Consider the following 20,521-nt stretch of genomic DNA (forward strand, 5'->3'; position numbering starts at 1 on the left):
TAGTAAACAGTTATTGTGAAACCTAACTCTCAATTAAATGAAAAGTCCCAAATTGCTTCAGTGTATTTTAATGGACTTTAGTTTTAATAGGACAGATGGCCATGTCCAAAATTTGTTAATCTGAACAGTTCTCTCTGCGGTGTAGGTAGGATTTTATATGTTTGTCATGACTTGGAAAAGTAGTTGAGTTTGATTTAGCTAGTTGAGTTTGTAGCTAGGGTAGAACACAACATAAATGACAAAATAGACACCTGTATCTTTGTGTTTGTTGTTTTGTCTGTATGAGGAGAAAAGATTCAACCATTTTTGAGAACAAAATGGATGAGGAGGGTGATATCCATTTTAAAAATGTTTCTGACAGTTTCTTGAATACTGCTAAAGCCCATTCAATTTATAGGAGTCTTTACCTTGACTTCAATAGGCTTTGGAGGTGACCTTCATTGTTTATGTTTAATGGTGGACACCAATTGAGAAGGATGCACAATTTGAACAGTAAGCGTAAACATCATTTATTTTAGAGAATATAAGTATAAATAATTATATTTATGTGTGTGCATGTAGTAGAAAATATGGATGAGTTTGAAACAAACTGTTTGAATGTATGTTTTGTTTAATTAAGAACACACTTAAGACAATAATCTATCAGATTTCTGAATCAATATTTTTGTTACCCTAGTGATAATGTCCATAACAATTGAGGTCTAATTCCATCGATGCATCAAAACATATCCTATATGCCACGGTTACAAATGAAATTACTTGAAGTCCGTTTATTCCAAAAAGAAGCCTTAAATTACTTAATTTAACAAAAAATTACTTCGTTTGAACTGGGTTAGAACTCATGAAGCTGAATCCAAATTTATAATTAATCTCCTAAATTGACACAGAGCTGCTAATAAGAATAACTTAATTATTATACGTTATAACTTGAGAGAAACAGCCCCTTTTGTCCTGATTCTAATATTTCTTCTTTTTTTTATCTTAAGGATATTTGTTTATGCAAATATAGTAAACAAAATGAGCAAGAGAAATCAAATTATCTGATAGGCTGAAAAGAATTCTCAGGGTGGAATTAAGACATCAATATTTTCCTGCTTACAATTTATTAGCCTAAATAAAATAACACTAAAAATTAACAGATGCAAATTGCTTTCATAAACTTTCTTTACATTTCTCTTTAATTAGAATAACAAAGTCCACTGAATGAATTATAGAGTATTAATTCCTGCCCTTTTGTCGCTTAAGTAAAGTTTTACAAAACTATTCCACATTTAAATATTGCTAATCTTTAGTTCCGGAACCCTTTAAGGATAGCAGAACTCCCTAAGAAATTGTTTCCTTGAACTTGCAATTTTTTTTATGCCTATGAGCATCTAACCAACCACTCTTGTCAAAAAGAGAGTCTTTACTAAACAGCTGCACAGATATTTGGGATACTGTTGTTCTCAGAGGAATTGTTGAAGTTTGCGTGTTTGCTAGCATGGGGAGAGCATTCTGAATACAGTATAATATCTGTCACTGCATATCAGACAATTGCTTGTTTGCCATAGTAATGTCCAAATTAAAATACAAATTTATTTTTGTAGTTACATATTGTAGAGCATCTGGAAAATATTATTTTCTAATCAACCTATTCAGTGGAAAGCACTATAAGGCGCTCTGTAGGTATTTGGTAGAGTACACGTCTGCAAATGTTACATTACATACTGGTTCCATTTTCTCTTTCCTTTTCTCATGATATAGGATTGTAACAAAGTGAATTTTTTTTCATTTTTTAGCAACTGTTGTCTATGGGTCACTTATCAAGAAGGTTTTAGAAAATTACTCATTTAATTTTACCTTTAAAATTGAGTAAAACTCTTCCCTCTCATTTAGTGCTAAAATGGTTCCTTTTTTAAAGGTAGGAGAAGAGCTCTCTGGCATATGGTGTGTAGCTCCTCAAATCCACAGATGCTGCTGCTGAACCATTGACAGCCACTCTCCTATTTCAAGAGTCTGAGCATGATGTGCCATTATATTGCCAAGCTCACTTTCCTGCCCAAGGCTGGGAATCCATAGACTGGATTCTTGCGTCTGCTAAATCTGTTTTGTGTTTGTTCCCCTGTGGAAGACAAATGAGAAATCTGTCTCACTGAGAATTCCTGTGGGATGGGGAGGGTTCTGAATAGAGCTGAACAAACCATATATCAGGAACCAAAAAGCCCATAAAACTGTCTTGAAATACAAAGTTGAAAAGATTCATAATGATGGTCCAGTTTGAAGTGAACCCGTGCCAACTGCACTCCAAATTCCTCCAGAATCCTGCCCCTATTGAAGTCAATGGTGAAACTCAGTAGTTTTGATTAGAGATGACCCCAGAAAGCTTCAAAAGCCCCTGAAATTTTGGGGAAATGGGGATCTGAATTTAATTACTCAGGTTCCTCTCCACAAGATGGATCCCAGCCAAAACCAGAGCTGACCCTCCCCTCCACATTTGTGGAAGTTCTTGCCAGGATCTGAACTCTTGCTGAAACCTCTCTCTGATTTTGATTAAGTTTCACTTTGAGTGTTTGGCCTTCATACAAATGTGAAAGAAAACTTGGGAGTGGGGTGGGAGGTGGAGGTGCATGAGCTGAAACCACAACAAATATTTTGCATAAAACTCTTAGAGACAAAAGCCACTGAATTTTGCCCAGCTCTGATTGTGAGTCATGAACTTGGTGAGACTTTGGGCTCTAAGTGTGAGAATTACACAGTACGTGGTTGAACGTCCTGGGCCCAGTTCTGTTCAATATCTTCATTTAGATAATGGCACAGAGAGTGCACTTATAAAGTTTGTGGACGATACCAAGGTGGGAGGGGTTGCAAGTGCTTTGGAGAATAGGAGTAAAATACAAAATCATCTGGAGAAACTCAGACATGGTCTAAAGTAAATAGGAAGTTCAATAAGGACAAATTGAAAGTACTCCAATTAGGAAGGAATAATCAAGTGCACACATTCAAAATGGGAAATGAGTGTTTAGGAAGGAGTACTGCAGAAAGGGATCTGGAGGTTATAGTAGATGACCAGCTAAATATGAGTCAACAGCATAATGCTTTAGCAAAAAACCCAAACATCGTTCTGTGATGTATTAGCAGGAGTGTTGTAAGCAAGACACGAGAAGCAATTCTTCCATCTCTACTCCTGATAAATATGGAGTATTGTGTCCAGTTCTGGGTGCCACATTTCAGGAAGGATGTAGACAAATTAGAGAAAGTCCAGAGGAGAGCAACAACCAAAAAAAGAAGCAGCAAAACCCAAAAGCCTACAAACGAATCACAAACTATTTCTCCTACAGGCTGGGAAGTAGGGTAGTGACATAGCTTATTGTTGTTTCTCTTTTTATACACTTGGGAGATGCTCAGATGCTGCCATGAGGAGGACCATGAAGATACCTGTAAAGAAGGATTGAAATGCATCCTCTGATCTTCACTTACCCTAATCACTTCTCTCCTCTCCTATTCCTTGTCTGGTGAAATTACCCATAAAGGGTTTGAGCATGGTAGTACAGAATTAAAGCACAGGTTTAAAGATGGGGAGCTGACTGAAACAATAAGTGTCAAGGATTTGGAATTGGATATACTGCAGAATCTGGATAGAGTGCTGAAAGTAGCTGCTGTAGAATGTATTAGGCTAGAATCATTTAAGCCTTTCCCAGCAAAAACAACTGACAGATTTCTATGGAATGGAACAGAGAGCACCTCTTCCTTTGTTAGCATTAGTAGGGAGGTGCAACTTGAGCATACTGCAGCCCTCAATATGCCATTTTCCATTTTGATCTGAGTGGTTTGGTTTGGCCACTTTCTCTCCTATAGAGCTGGTGTATAGAACTCCCTTAAAGAAGCCAGGAAAAAATTCACCACTACCTTTCAAGAAATTGCTAGACTTTAAGATAGCATGAAAGGAAGGTAGTTTTTTGCATGTGAGGCAATTCTAAATGTAAAATTCGTCAGGGTGCTGATGGAAGAGCTTAGCCAGTTTTAGACTTTAGCAGCATTCTCATTACAGTGACTTCAGATGTGACTGACTACACATCAAGAGCAAGAGTAACTTGCTGAGAATAAGGGCCCAGTCCTTCAAGATTCTGAGGTTTCTTCAAGGTAAGATTAGGGTCCCTAGCTCTTGGCAGAAACAGGCTCTAAATGCCATTAAGCTTCATTGTGTAGCTTGCCACCTTCACTGCATACAAGCCAAAATCCTAGCACTGCGTGACATGACAATATGTCGATCACAGTGTGTGGCTGAGAAAATGACTGACTGATTTCACAGAAGTATCATGAATGACTAAACAAAGGATACTGGCACATGCAGCTCTGTGGGCCGAAAAACCCTCTTGAAAAAGTTTGAAAACTGGATGTTCTCTCTGCGCAGCCCCTTTCGTCACCATGACGTCCACGCTTGCTGCAAAAATGAATGGTTTTGATTCATGAAAGTCAATGGGACCAATCATGGAGTGAGGTGCCATACAACATGACTGGAGGTATCAGTATCTGGTGTAATAAAAAAGGTTGAGAATTGTTGCTATGTCACCATGTATCAAGCTTAAAAGTCTCATTCTGACATCAAGGCGTTCCACAAATCTCCCTGGCTCTACATCTCAGGTACTATATCCGAACACATTTCCCTATCCTTTCCAAACTTCCAGCATCTTGCCTGCATATCACTTGCATTTCCCTGCCCCAGTCCATCTTCCCTTTGGTTTCCAGGCTGTTTCTCCATGGGAAATGACCTCCCTACTCCAGTTCTCTAAGACACCATCCTCTCACTCAGATTACTCCTATAGACCTATTTCTCTGCTGTCTGTAAGAAGTATGTTAATATGAAAAAATATATACAGATGGATATATTAGACTGAAAGGAATGCTTAATATCTGATTGCCTAATAGTCATCATAAAGATAACTTATCATACTGAACCCTTCCCTTCCCTCTGTAAAGGATGCACTTTGCATGAGATGTAGGACATACATTGTTTTGCTGCTGTTTTTTAAAAGTAGTGTATCCACTCAGTGTTTTATTTTGGAGGCTTGTTTAAAATGTGACAGAAAATCCATTTGTAAGAAAGCAAGGTTTTCAAATGCTGCATAACATTTGGTGCAAAAGGGAAGACTAACAGAAATGAATGGACCTTTAGAGACTAACTTTTTGACCCCAGTAGAGAGACATAATCAAGATAATTGAAAGCTTTCCAAAGTGGAGCAGGCCAAGAAAGATAGTGTGCCACAGTTAGAATCTGCAGTATAATAGTGCTGCTGATGACCTTTTAACACAAGTATCGGAATAGAAAGGAAGTGGTTTGTTGTTGTTGTTTTCATCCTACGGCAAGGGAACAAGAAAGGCCTTCTTGGAGATAGCTGGTTACTACTGAGAAAGTGTAAGATGGCAGGAGGGTAAATAACATATTTTACCAGTTTAAGAGTATCCAAAGCAGCATAGACTTCACTGACTGACTTCATTCTGGGGGAAGCTGTTGGAAAATATATCACATAAGAGGATAGAGTTGCATGTTGAAAATGTAGACTATAAGGGAGTCAGCCAGTGTGGACTCATGAAATGCCACCTACCCACCTCACTTGGAGGGAAAATTGATGGGGCAGCTTGCAGCTGGGACAGCCCAGTTGAATAAGGGAGGAAAACACATGCTGAGGGGATGCAGAGGTGCCTCTCCCATTCAGAGTCTCATTGGCTAGCTTGGAGAGGAAGGGACTTGACTGGTCCTTCACCCTCCCCTTTCATTAACTAAAAGCCTAGCCTGAGCCATGTGGAGCCTCTCTTTGCTCTCTGCTAGCAGTTCCACTCTTCTCACCCTGAATTGGAAGCCTGTTTTGGGCTCAGAGCAGTGGTGAGCTGGAGCCGGTTGTTAATTTAGAAGACCTTTTAGAACTGGGACAACCGGTTCTAAAAGGGCGTCTAAATTTAACTGGCCAAAAGTGCTGCCTTAGGCGCTGACTCCACGGGTGCTTCAGCCTTGGAGCACCCACAGGGAAAATTTGGTGGGTGCAGAGCAGCCACTGGCAGCTTCCCACCACTGGCCCAGGCTCACCTCACCTCCGCTCTGCCTCCTCCCCTGAATGCACCGCCCCGCTCTGCTTCTCCGCCCCCCGCCAGGCTTCCCGCGAATCAGCTGTTCACGCGGGAAGCCGGGGCAGGCTGAGAAGCAAGCGGCGGCTTCCTGCTCGGGCGGGGCGGGGGGTTGCGAGGAGGGCCGCCCGGGGGGTGCACAGGGGAACCGCTCCCTACCCTAGCTCACCTCCACCACCCTCGGCCTGAGTGGGAAGCCACCGCCTGCTTCTCAGTCCTCCCAGGCTTCCCGCCGAATAGCTGATTCGTGGGAAGCCGGGAAGGGGTGGGGGGGTGCGGAAAAGTGGGGCGGTGCATTCAGGGGAGGAGGCAGAGGTGAGCTGGGGCTGGGCGCGGGGTGGGGAGCTGCCGGTGGGTGCTCTGCACCCACCAAATTTTCCCCTTGGGTGCTCCAGCCCCAGAGCACACAGGAAATCAGCGCCTAAGGCGCCACTTTTGATGTGATCAGTGGGGGGAACGGCCACTCCTCCTGCTCCCCACCTAGCTACGCTCGCCCGCCTCTAGGAGCCAGAGGGACCTGCCGGATGCTTCCTGGGAGCTGCCCCAGGTAAGCACCACCGGGACTCCCCACCTTGCCCCCTGGCAGGTGCCTCCGGCTCTTAGGGGTGGGCACCCACTACGGTGGCCCACGAGCCCCTCCTGCCTGGTTCTGGGGGCAGTCAGGGGACAGGGGTGGGGGTGGATGGGGCAGGGGTCTGGGGGGGGCGTCAAGGAATGCAGGGGAGTTGGATGGGGCAGGAGTCGCGGGGGGTGGGTGGGTAACGACCCCTCGTGGGGTGAGGAGGGAACCTGTTGTTAAGATTTTGGCAGCTCATCACTAGCTCAGAGGGGTGTTTTCTTCCCAGAGGAGCCAAATTGGCAGTGGCATGGGGAATTTTTTGCCTTCCTCACAAATCCTTGAGGTGCAGTTAAATTAAATAGGAATTGAATTTAATAATTAATGGTAGCTCTCAGTAAGGCTGTTAGTTCATTGCAGCTTGCAGCCATTTTCCAATGTGCCTAAAAGGATAAAAGGAACAATTCCCAGAAGCAAAAGGCCTGGGATTTTGCTGTTGGGCTTTGTACTCATGGGTTAGGGGAAGATCTTGTGGCCTTTGTGGACCAAGGTCACGCCTTTCAATACCCTCTCTTTGTGGGTGGGAGGACTGAGAAGAACAAGCTAAGTCCTAGAGGTAGACAGAGGAGAATCAGTTATATTACATTATATGGTAATAGCTGTATAACCTCTAAAATGGAACAACTTAAAATGCCAAGTATGGCAGATGGGCAGGTAGTGTTCCTCCCCTACCTAGGTTAAGTTTAATAAAGTTGTGGTGCTGCTTAAAATCCATCCCTGTGTTTGTCCTTATTCATTGTTGTAGCTACATCAATAGACTCACACTTATTAAATGCACAGGAGAACCTCACTAATTGAGAGACAAAGCTGAAAGCGTGGCAAAAATGTATATCTCAGAAAATCAGTCCCGTAAAAGATGGTTGTATAAATTCAGGGTTCAAGATTATAGGTTGAGAACTGGAGGAGTCAATTTAAAAACAGGCTTGAGGTCTTTTTCAGGTAAAAAGTAATAATTTATAGTTTGGAGAATTAAGACAGTGAATTTGATTTGTAACTCCCTAGGGTTGTATGGCTTTTATAAGAACATATACCATTTTCTTCTCCCTGTTACCTTTTCCTACATCTGTTTAGACTGAGAGTAGATTCAGACTATATGACCATCACTTTCCATCCACACTAAATGGGAGAGAGTTAGTTTTTTTAAAAAAAATACAGGTATTTATTTTAAAGAGGAGGGTATAGAGCTGCATTTTCTTTATCATTCTTTCCCGCCTCTGTTATATCAATCATATCCCACAACAAATTTGTGAACTAGCTTTTATTTTGATGACATTTGGACTCTGCCAGTGGTTTCCTAGCTGAAGCAAAATAAGTTTCCCTTGCTGTGAACTTAGTGAGATCAAATCAAGAAAACTCCGAAAGTAAAATAAACTGTGATAAGTAGATATTTTCTCAAATCAGATAATTCTGCATGCTGTAGGTAAGTTGTATAAACACAATAAAACAAGGTAGAAAATTCAGTGAACCGTTGATTTAAAAAAATAGGAAAATGTAGATTGTAGACCTATCGGGAGATGGGAATAAGGTAGGGGAAAATGCCTCCCAATACTTCCCCTGGGGCTCCACACTGCGTTTTAATGTTAGCTGTGTCTAACAGGCACACTTTAGCCCTAAACGAATATTGACAGAAAATAAACGTGCTGGCATCAGTTAAAATGATATTTCCCAAAGTGTGGGACATTCCTTCTGGAAAAGGAGCAAAGGACTCGGTGGGGGCCTGGACATACCTCTGGATTGTTCTCCAGAGTCTCATCTTTCATTGCAATAAAAGTACATTTCTAACTGTTATGATTATGTAGAAAATCTTCACACTGTGAAGTGAGTATAGCTGACATAGTGATGTCTTCCTGAGTTTGCAATAGCTCTGAGTCATGAGCCATTTCAGTAGGTGCAAACTCAGAAGTCAGTAATGGTACTTTAAATGGCAACATTGTTCACTTTTTCACTGCCCACTGAAGCATGCATGAGAGGAAGTGTCATGCTATGAAGATCTTTACCGGTTTTTCCCCTGTGTGCGAGGATGGGGCTGGGTTGGGAGGGGTGTAAAATGTATAAATTAAGGTGAATAGGCCTCTGCAAACATTTGGCAGGTTTGCATTGGGGATGCAATTGGTTTCAATTTCCTGAAGAGAGGCTCAGCTTTCAAAAGCATGGGAAACACTGAATTGAAGGAGATACAGTGCATTTAATAAATGATTGACTAAGAAGGAGTCCTCTATGCATGCACACGTACACACACACACACACGGTGCATACTTCTCTTGAGACATCTTGCCGTGTGACAGACTTTCTCGAGTGGCAGATGCTTATCTGGCTGTACTCTGTTACCTCTGTTGTGCATCTTTTGGCAGCAAAGGCCAGGATTTAGCCTTCTATTAGCAGTACGATGTAGGATAAAATGCAAAAGCATTGTATTCTTCAACTGAATCCCAGCTACGCTTTGCTAATGCATCATGCTGAATTAGCATACTTCTGTGTGGTGGTCTAGTTGAAGGGAAATGTGTTCTGAATCTACTTTACTGTCAGTGCAATATTCGTGGGTCCTGATTCAGCAAGGTACTTAAGCACGTGCCTAATATTAAATACATGAGTAGTCCACCCCCCACCCCGTTCGGATGAGACCATTTATATGAAGTAATTTGCTGAATTAGGTCATAATTCTGGTGTCCTTTTGCATTTAAGATTACTTTTATTTGTGATGTGCAATTCCGCACATCAGTCCTCAGTGGGCACTGTAATAAGAGCTTATGGGGAGTTAATTATAGACAACTCGCTTAGACTCCATTTGTTTAGATTTTTTCCACCAGTGCTTAGCAATATCCAATTAATATTAGACATCTTTTAGATTGTATCAGTTAATTATGGTTTTACTGGCACAGTATCAAAAGTTGGTCTGCAGAACAGAATGGTCATAATTGAAACTACTGCTAAGTTTTCCAATTGTAATTAAAATATTAAAAAGCTGGTGGGGTAGGATGGTAAATGTGCTGCCTAAATCTCTGTGGTCTTGGCTACTGTTTCATTTTACTGTCCTGTACTATTTCATTTTCATACACTATAAAAAATGGTTTTCAGTTCTTTGATTCATATCTGTTTTTACATCAGCACTTCTTGTGTGTGTCTGTGCTTTAGTTCTCTGTTTTATTTTCAGACTTCTTTTTTCTGTAATTTAAAGCTGTAATGGTGCACTCTGGAGAATTGTAGCATAAAAAATTAACTTTCAGTAATTAATTCCATCATTTTCCTTCTTTGAACTATCAATAGAGCTGCACAATATATGGTGATGCACTAAGATATGTGAGGACCTGTGGCTTTTTCCTTTTTAAAAAAACCCCAGTTGTTAGCGATTCAGAAAATAAGTCATTTCAATTACTTTAGAAATAGTTTTAATGGTTTTCTGACAAACCAGTTGAATAACAGGAAAAATGCATTTAATGTTTTTTATTAAATATTGACTTTAATGTACTTTGGTCTCTGCAGTTTTATTCAGTTGTTATGCTGGTGGAACTGCCCTAATAATATGTATGAAATAAAAAAAAATGAAGGAAGCACTTTAATAGATAAAAATATAGCAGATACAAACTACATTCTCAGCAAATGGAAAACGTTCTATTGCCTACAGTAAATTAACTCAGAACATAAGAATGGCTATACTGGGTCAGACAAATGGTCCATCTAGCCCACTGTTGTGTCTTCTGGCAATGGCCAATGCCAAACGCTTCACAGGGAATGAACAGAACAGGGAAATGATCAAGTGATCCATCCCCTGTCATTGACTCCCAGCTTTGAGCAGCTAGAGGCTTAGGACACCCGGAACATGAGATTGCATCCCTGACCATCTTCACTCATAAATCTTCTTTATTATAGTTTCAACAAATTTGCTTGGTACTAAGTTAGGCTTACTGGCCAGTAATTGCCAGGATCGCCTCTGGCCCCCTTTTTAAAAAATGGTGTCACATTAGCTATCCTTTAGTCATCTTGTATAAGACTAGTAGCCGTATTAGTCTGTATTCGCAAAAAGAAAAGGAGTACTTGTGGCACCTTAGAGACTAACCAATTTATTAGAGCATAAGCTTTCGTGAGCTACAGCTCACTTCAAGCTTATGCTCAAATAAATTTGCTAGTCTCTAAGGTGCCACAAGTACTCCTTTTCATCTGGTGTAGAAGCTGATTTAAGTGATAGCTTAACATACCACAGTTAGTAGTTCTGCAATTTCATATTTGAGTTCCTTCAGAACTCTTGGGTGAACACCATCTGGTCCTGGTGACTTACAATTGTTTAATTTATCAATTTGTTCCAAAAACTCCTGTATTGTCACCTCAATCTAGGACAGTTCCTCAGATTTGTCACCTAAAAAGAATATCTCAGAAGTAGGAATCTCCCTCACATCCTCTGCAGTGAAGACCAATGAAAAGAATTCATTTAACTTCGATGCAATGGCCTTCTCTTGTGTGTGTGTGGAGGGGAGGGGGAATACCAGCATGATAGGCCTGTGCCACGCACTTTACATGAAGATCCAAATTTCTCCAAAGTTCAGGGGTGGTCAGATCTGGGTCCCCGGTTCAGTCCCAGAGCGAATTTATTTTTTATTTACTCTAATCACTGTCATGGATATTTATACATACTGATAATCTGATTTTCCAAGAAGCCCTGATTCAGCAAATTATCCCTATTTAGCAAACCACTTAAGCTTTTACATAAGTCCTATTGACTCTAATGGGACTTAAACAAGTATTTAAAGTTAAGCTTCAGTGCTTTGCTGAATAGGGATGGATTGAAGCGGGTGGTCAAGTGTTTTGCTGAATTAGGGCTGGAATGATCAGAAAACGTCCAGAGGCAGAGATATAATAAGAATCTAATTATACCAAGAAAGGTCTGTGACTATCACAGGTAAAAAGAATGAATTCTGCAATAATATCAGGAGGGAAAGGGACATCACTTAGTGACTTCACTTAGAATGGAGAAAAGCCCTTTAAACTGGAATACACCGGATTGCACCTATGAAATTAAATTATACAGAATATGACAACGTATCCATCCATGTATTTATTATGTGTTTATGAGAAAAGCAGTGAGCACCAGTCTTACTAGCTTGCTTAATTACCTTAAAAATCATAGAATGGATGGTTCTTCCCATGTAAATAAATACCCCCCCTCCACACACACCCCAAAATAAGCACTATGATCAAGATTTAACTTCTTGAGACTCTGCATGTGAGAAAAGTTAACTTGTGCATCTCAGTATCTACAAGATCAGGCCTTAAAGCCATCAAAAGCCGACCCACGAATAAAGGCATTTCATGAAAACTCCTCCAAGCTTAATTCCTTCAAGAATAGATGGGCTTTGTAGTGTGTATGTTTAAAGATTAACAGATCTGGGGTCTGGCAAAAAGAGGGGAAGTATATTCATGGCACTTACTGATTTGAAGTAAACTCTCCCCGAATCTAATGACAGAATGTCTCTCTCAACTGCATGATCTTTATTGTGTTCTGTTGTACAACCACAAATATGCAATAAGGATGCTTTAGGTGGGATCTTAAGACATAATAAAATTTCACCTAGGGCTTGTCTACACAGAGCAGGAATGCACACTATCGGGGTATGATTTCTAAAGTGCACTCGTGTTACACACTAATTGGTCCATGTAGCCCCTACTGGCACAAATTAGAAGTTCTCTAGTGGGCTTCAGTTTAGAGCTGTTTGTTGAAGTGCACTAGGGAACTTTCAATTCATGCCAAAGGGGGCTACACAGGCCAGTTTGTGCACCAGTGGGCCTAGGATATCACCCCAGGTACTTGTAGCTTAACATAAAATATTGGGCCAGATCCTTAGCTATAAACTAATCTAGCTCCAGGGACTTTCATTGCATTAGGATGGTTGACATCAGCTGAGGATCTAGCTCTTTGTTTCCACAGCCAATAGTGCATTAAAAAGGGGGAGAAAGTATAATGAAAGGTGGCATGGACTGAAACTTAACCTTTCATTATCAAAGTTATAAGTAATAGTTGCACTTAATCAAGGGATGAGGTTAACAAGGGTGTTTTTTGTACTCAAAGTTAGTGAATGAGGCAGGAAGTATGAGGTTATTTCGTTCCTTTTAATGTCCACAATGGTGCCAGTGCTAATTTTGTTTAGTGATTCATCTTTGTTTCATATGCATTCTTACCATTTTCATTCCATTTTCTTTGTTTTTATTCCCTCATCCGTTATGTTCCATTGTGCATTCTTGGCTACAGTTCGTGTAATCATTACCACCGTCTGAAGGAAATCCCAGTCTCCAGGTATGGTGCTACGCTTATGTAAAAACTAGTATAGAGTTTCTCAAACTTTTTCATACTGTGGACTACATCTTCATAGAGATCATCTATTACAGCCCCCTCTTTTCCCATTAAAGATGGATTGACATCCCTGTGGTAACTAGAGTAATTGCTTACATGGAAAGGTGATATTAGGATACTATTTAATGTACGTTTAGCTTCTTTTAATTTACCACCTCAGGTAGAAACAAAGAGGAGAGGCAGCATCTTATGGCCAACTAGCTCTCCACAGACTGCTCATAGTTCATAGACCACAGTTTGGGAACCACTGGTGTCATTAATTTAATGAGTTGACACCTGCCTAATCTAGTCCGTAGAGCTAGTTGCTTTCATTTGAAGGAACCCCTTGAGTTGCATTGGTAGTTCAGTTTGCTATTGCTAATATTTCAGATTAGATGCTTAGTACTCAGCTGTACTGTTCTCCTTTCTAATGACAGACTGATGGATAAATAACTTTTGTTACTGTTCATTCTCATCCTTACTGTTCTATTTGTATATGTCTGAACTAACTTCCGTAGATAAAGTTGCCATTTATAAATATCGTTTACGTGACTTTATTCCTTTCAGTAATATATCATACAGAGGATTGGTGCATGGCTAATCGACTCTTGCTTTAAAGATGTAATTATTTTGTTTGAAGATAGCTGAAGTTTGATTAAAGTGTGTCATTTGCTACATAGTGCAATGATAAACTTTGAGAAACAATTTTTTATAACCCTCTAAAACATTGCCAGAAATCATTGGCTTTATGGCTTGGCTCGCCAGTGTACTTTGGGCCATCAGGCAAGAGAAAAGGTAAGTCATTACAAAATATTTATTCTCTGTTAGAACATAGTATAAATTCTTTTAAAGTAACAAAGGTAATTTCATACACAGTGTTTATACGGACCATGAATGAATTGTTCTTATGCACTCTTTTTCACTTGTGCACATTTTTATATGCATTGGGCTAGATCCTAAAATGGTAAAAGTTGTGTCCTTTTGGCACCTTAGAGACGAACACATTTATTTGGGCATCGGCACATGAAAATACACAGCACATGAAAAAATGGGAGTTGCCTTACCAAGTGGGGAGGGTCACTCGGTAAGGCAACTCCCATCTTTTCCTGTGCTATGTATTTATATCTGCCTACTGTATTTTCCACTCCACGCATCTGATGAAGTGGGTTATAGCCCACAAAAGCTGATGCCCAAATACATTTGTTAGCCTCTAAGGTGCCACAAGGACTCCTCATTGTTTTTGCTGATACAGACTAACACGGCTACTCCTCTGAAACCTTTCGAACAAAGAATCCGTAGCCCTAATGAGCTTTTAAACCACTTTGTTTCTTAAAGAGCATCTGTTACTGAAGCTTGAAAAATTCCTTAAAACTAAAAGCAGATTTCTGTTGTGCCAAGAAAGAAACCCAAAAGATCAGCCCATTCATAGAAGGAGCTAAGTCTTGGCTCTGCTCAAAGATTGAGATCTTCAGTACCATCTACCAGTAAACAATTAGGAGAACAAGGTAGAGCGTGCTCTGAGAAGATGCTGTCACCAGTACTGACCCCTTCTCATTGTGTGGTGTTGACTCCAACACCTGTGCCCAGGTTGTTGAGACCGACCCCCGGTACAGCACCAGGTCCTTTCGGGTAACAACCACACCATAAAAATGTCATGGTACTGATGACACTGGCGGCCTGTGCAGGAGAATGGGAGCTATTGTCTCTTAGTGCTGGATTCTCTGAAGGTTCAGAAGACAAGTCAGCCAGTGCTGGTGGATCCTTAGGCCCTGGCTTCAGGCTTACCTCAGAAACAAGATTAGCCCTTGGTACCATGGGGGGGACTAGATCTTCAAAGCATCACCTGGTGCAGTCCAGGAATAAACCCAGAACACTGTCCCTGGTGCCAGTATCTCAAGACATATACTTACTGACTTTCTTTCCTAAAACCTATTCTCAAAAGGATGAGGAGAGGCTCCTTACCTTGGATGTTAGAAGGGCATTGGCTGTTTATGAGGACTGAACTAAGTCTTTTAGATCATCATCCCAGCTGTTCATGTCAGTTGCAGACAGGATGAAGGCCTACCAGTTTCAACACAGAAGATTTTGTCCTGCGTTTGTCTGTGCTATAACATTACCAGTGTAACCACCCTCCCTCTCCACAAGCAAGGTGGTAGCATATTCTACAAGATCTCAAGCAGCTTTTACAGTCTTTTTGGCTCAGGTGTCTACAACAGAGATTTGTAGAGCTGCAATTTGGTCACTGATATACACCTTTACTACTCGTTGCCCTATATGTCAGCATTCCAGAGATGATGCCACATTTGGACAAGTAGTTTTTCAGTCATCGTTCAGACCCACCTCTGAATTGCCCTGCTTGTGAGTCACCTGAAGTGGAATAGACATATGCAATCACTCTAAGGAAAAAACGTTCTTAACCTGTTGTGTAACTGTTGTTTTTTGAGATGTGTTGTACATGTCCATTCCATGACCCATCGTCCTTCTCCTTTATATTAGCGTCTGGCTGGTAAGAGAACTAAGAAGGGCCTGGGGCAGCTCCACCCTTTATACCCTTGTGCAGCAGCACTGAGAGTGCACTAAGAGAAAAATCTCCAACTCTGGTTCAGTGGGCATGTACACACCTGAAGTAGAAATGAAGTATGCAACACATCTCCAACAACAGCAGTTACACAACAAGTTAGGAACCATTTATTTCAATTGGGCAACTTTTCCATAGATAACATTAGTATTAATAAGCTGGTTCAGTTTGATTTCAGGTGTACTGCTGTAAACCTAGAGAAACTCAATTTACTTAAAAGGAGTTACTCCAGATTTATAATGGTGTAAATGGGATCCAAATCTGACCCTGTCTAATTGCAGATTTGTAGCATACAAATTGCAAGGTACATTATTTAGAGATTTATCCTAACTAAACTTGGATTACTCCCTGTCATGTCGCTACTGTATAATTACATGACCTTCATGGATATTCCTTGCTCATTAGCAAAGCAGGTTCAAATTGGCTCTGTTATGCTAATGCAAATAGGATCATGGCTCAATTCTGGGAATGCATGTGACGCTATTGCTCAGTTATGGTGCCTCATATCAACCAAATTTTGAACATAAATAAATAAATTATACATTAAACACAAAATACAATTCGGTGGGTTTGTAGGTAAACTGTGCAAGAGCAAGGAGAGATGGAGAAATTCAAATGACTGGAGATTCAGTGTGGAATGGGTTGAGAAGCTGAGATGGTTATGTGTCTGATCTCACCAAGGTGAATCTGAATCTCTCCATTGACAGCAGTGGGCCCTAAATATTTTGTGCACATGTGGACAGGAAATTCTTAGGACCGTAGTTAGAGTATTTGCAGAAATTTGCCTGCCTGTTGAGAATTAGCAGGGAACTTATCTGTCAGTGACTGTACAGTATCCTTGTACCCAAACTGGTGAAGACAATGCCGTCCATATTGTATTGAGTGTTTTACTTCACAGAATGAATACAACAGGTCTTTATGTAACTGCTTAAAAAAAGACATCAGTTTGCCTGTAAATTCAAAGTGCTTCATATATTCATATATATAAATTCAAAATGCTAAATACTTCAGTTCTCAGAGTCTCTAAATCACTTTTGAAACCAAGGCTGCTCCCTTTCTTGGTTATGAGGACATTGTGATCCCAGAAGTTACTTTTTGATTTGTTACCACAAAATCCATTTTATCCTTGGATAAAGCAGAACATTCCTCCAATGGTATTCATTTTACGTGCATATAAAGTTGAAGAATTGAGATGTTGAAAACCATTCATAAAGAGCAAGGATAAAATAATGAAGCAGGAAAGCAAGTTTAGGTTTATTAATGTAAGCCTAGATTTGGCTCATGGGAGAGGTTCTGCCTGCCTGCTGCATCACTCATTCCGAATGAAAGAGACCAGGACAAAGGATGTTCCATTCTGGTTCAGCTGCAGCCTTTGTTAGCAACAGGTAAAGTCTGCAGTGTAAGACTTATTGTTAGTGGGAGAGAAGTAGCAGGCTTTCTGTAAAGTCAATGAATATTGCACACATGTATCTGAGAGCAGGTTGTAATTCCAGTTTCTAAAATGATGCTGAACGTGGTTTGACACTGGTGTACGTTGAACAGTTTTCAACACATGTTCAAAGGCAGCTGTTGTTGACCCCTGTTGTTAGCAATGAGTACATTATATAAAGCATCTTTATATTGGAAAATGTTATTGTGTTTAATTGCAACTGGAAACTCTCCATTTTGATGACATTGTACTGATCACAACTTTGCAGTCATTGTAGACAAGGAAAATTTGCTTTCAGCTAGTCATGGTTAAACCCAGGTCCTAGCAGTGTGAGCCTACCACAGTCAGTATTGTGTCCTCCAAGTCAACTGTTTGCAATTGTGTTTAAACATAACATAATAAATCTTGTAGCGTAGACATGTCTGTAGTGTGTGCAAGGTGAATGGCAACACTTCCACTAACTTAACTGGGTACAGGATCAGGAACTGTGAATCTTTCCCATTTATATCATTTGTATTTAACTTTATATTTCTTCTTTATTTTTGAAACCTTTTTTCCCTTGGTTAATATTTTTTTCACTTGAAGGTTTTCCAGATACCAGTTTTATGCATACATGCATGGAACCTTGAGTCAACAGACAGAGATTTTACAGATATAAATTTTCTTACTTCACCTTCTTATCCATATATAGTGGATCCTCAACTAGCGTAAGTCAATGTAGTTCCATTGATTACAATAACTGAGGATCCGATCGATTGCATTTTTATGCAACAGTATTTATTTTATCTCAAACAACCAAAGTGACTGATCTTGACTGACAAATTTCATCCCATTCACTGTTTCTGGTTGAACTAAAACCAATGGAAAGTATGAATTTGTAGTGGAAACAGTTATACTACAATGGCACTCAGAAGCACTCTTCTATCCTTCTACATATAGCATCATTAAACATGATTAATGTTGATGTACTTGGAGATATAAGCCCTTATAGCAAAACTTTTTTTCATTACTAAAGCAGAATCCACTTTTTGGGCACACCCACTCAAATAGGACAAGTGCCAGAGAATAGATTCAATACAGTGCATTTCAGTAACTCTAAATAATAGATAAATGGTGTCTCTTGTCCATTTAAATGTCACTCTTGATCTCTTCTGCAAATCTAGCCATAGTTGCCTATAGGTGTTAATTAGTGTTTGTCAGATTATCTCCTGTATTGGGATGGATGGCAGTAAATCAATTACCCCCGTTTGTTTATTTCATTCTGCTTCCCTTCACTGTTGTGGTTCAATTAGTAGAAATTAGTAGTTTTTGAATATCTTATTGCTTTTACAATGCTAATTTTAAACAGTTTATCAAATGAGTGAATTTCTTCCAGCTCAGTGTATTTGTACGAGCTTCTGATAATTGGAATAATCACTGTATTTCCATTTCCACTTGCATATGCTGTTTAAGAGGATTCTGCTCTATATTGAAGGATTAAATAGTCTGTTTTTCTGTTTTATTTCTCAGCTCATGTACAGTATAGCTTATGCACTGAAAATTAAAACTAGACTGGGTACACAGTACACATAAACTAAACTAGACTGGGTACACATTACTCCGTACATAAGACCCTACTTGAATTGTGAGATGATTGTCCCAAAAGTGAAGCTAGTTGCAGACAAGCCATGGAAAATTGCAGAAAAGTAATAATGTATCTTATAATTTGCGGTAATAAGGTCCATAATTACTTTTCTGTGATTTTCCTGTGTTGGCCGTCCGGGGCTCTGAGAGCAGGGGTTCCCGCTGTCTGCTGCCCAGGGCTGAGAGTGGAAGGGTTCCTGCTGTAGAATTGCAGTGGAAAGCTAATATTGCAATTTTTGAAATATCATGAATTAAGTAGGGCCTTATCAAGACAGAACAATAATAGGAAAAACACTTATAATGAAGCTATCTGTGTGTACCAGTGTTACTCCATTTATGATAGTAGGTTTCCTACAGTGAGAGCTGGCCATGCAAGATAATAGTTGAACTTGGATACTACGAGGGGTCTTAAAGTACCTCTAGTAAGACACAGCTATGTTCAGGACTTCAAATCCCACATGCCTCAGCAGTACATTTTCAGATTTTCAGGGATAATTAACATTTTAATATACAAAAACTACTGTGGATGTCTGTGGTTTGTAAAATCAAGTCATTTTTTAAAGAGGGAGAGAATGATTTGAATCGTGATCAACTTAGAATGAAACTGAGGAGGAAGGTTGGCGTCTTATTACCTATGTGTATGCTGGCACACCAGAATATTATTACCGTGCTGATATTGATAGTATGAGTGTTGTGGGGAATCACAGCTCAATATTGATTTGGGAAGCAGTCATGCCTCCCTGCTGTGCTCCTACCCATCTTGTTTTTGATGTTTCCTATGTTGTATTGAAATCAACCTGGTTTTATAGCTGCAGTTGTCAGTATAAATGCCTCTCTGGAGTAGAAGTGAATCATTTGTCTAAAATTGTCTGCCTCAGGATTGTCTTGATTCAAACACAGGATCCAAACCTCCTGGCTTTCTAGAGTGGCATTTCTCTAGTTTACATTCTGTAGTTGGTTCAGATAGATGAACATTTAGTTCAGCAAAACCTGAACCTTGCTGATGACTTGTCCTGCCAAGCTTTCCTTTTTTCATAAAGATTTTCATGCATTTGTTTTCCTTAAACATAAAGTCACAGAGCAGATTGGGAAGTCTATACAGATACTCCTTACTTGATATAAGTAAGTAACAAGTAGGTGGGAAATTATAAAAAGACATTTAACATTTCAGTGTAGTCAAATGTATTTGTCATTAATTATGAAAATATACAGAAAGTTACTGAACAATACAAGTCAGAGAGCATCATAACAGTGCGGTAAAGTTATCACTATTTAACAGCTTGCTGGTCTGTATGAATGAAGGTTGAAAAGGAGGAAGGTGTGAGAAATGAAGATGAGAGGATAGTCAAAGGAATTAGAGAGGAGAAAAAGGCAAAGGGAGAGGGGATACTAAGTCAAGACACAGAAACCCGTGTGGTGGTGATCTCCAATGAGATATGAACTTAATAGGGCTTTTATGATGTGAAAATTTCTTGTGCAGCATCTGAGAAACTAAGGCCTGGTTGTCCTGCACAACTTTCTCTCTCACCATAATATTTCACAAAACTCCACAGTTGCTCAATGGCTTACAGTCACAGTGCAAGGAGTCAACAGAGTAGGTCACCTAGTTAATCTGTAGAGACTTTACCCACTTGGCTTAACAAATTCTAGACTTTAACAAGACGATATTGAAAAGAATAAAATTATTCTAGTTTACGAAACTCTGTTACCTCAAGTCTGTTACAGCTGGAACTACATGTCTGCTAATGGAGCAGGAATTGAGTAGTTACTGTAAATGAAATCCCTAAATAACATCAGTGAAGTACGAATAGCAAATCATCAGTGAGAAATTATGTAACTGGGTAACTAGTAAGCAAT

General features: G+C 39.9%; 1 protein-coding gene across 3 annotated transcripts in view; it reads left to right on the forward strand.

The window, feature by feature from the left end:
* CCSER1 (coiled-coil serine rich protein 1) overlaps nt 1–20,521 on the forward strand; it is a 1,064,058-nt gene that overhangs the window by 929,790 nt on the left and 113,747 nt on the right. Inside the window, exon 10 of one of the 3 annotated variants that reach the window (XM_084627197.1) lies at nt 12,954–12,998. The exons of the other annotated variants lie outside the window; for them this stretch is intronic. Within the exon in view, the coding sequence (XP_084483323.1) occupies nt 12,954–12,962 (9 nt within the window). The 3' untranslated portion in view covers nt 12,963–12,998. The remainder of the gene's footprint in view (nt 1–12,953; nt 12,999–20,521) is intronic. 3 annotated transcript variants of the gene reach the window in all.

This window comes from Lepidochelys olivacea (assembly GCF_965140295.1).
Source record: "Lepidochelys olivacea isolate rLepOli2 genome assembly, chromosome: 4".
Lineage (NCBI taxonomy): Eukaryota > Metazoa > Chordata > Testudines > Cheloniidae > Lepidochelys > Lepidochelys olivacea.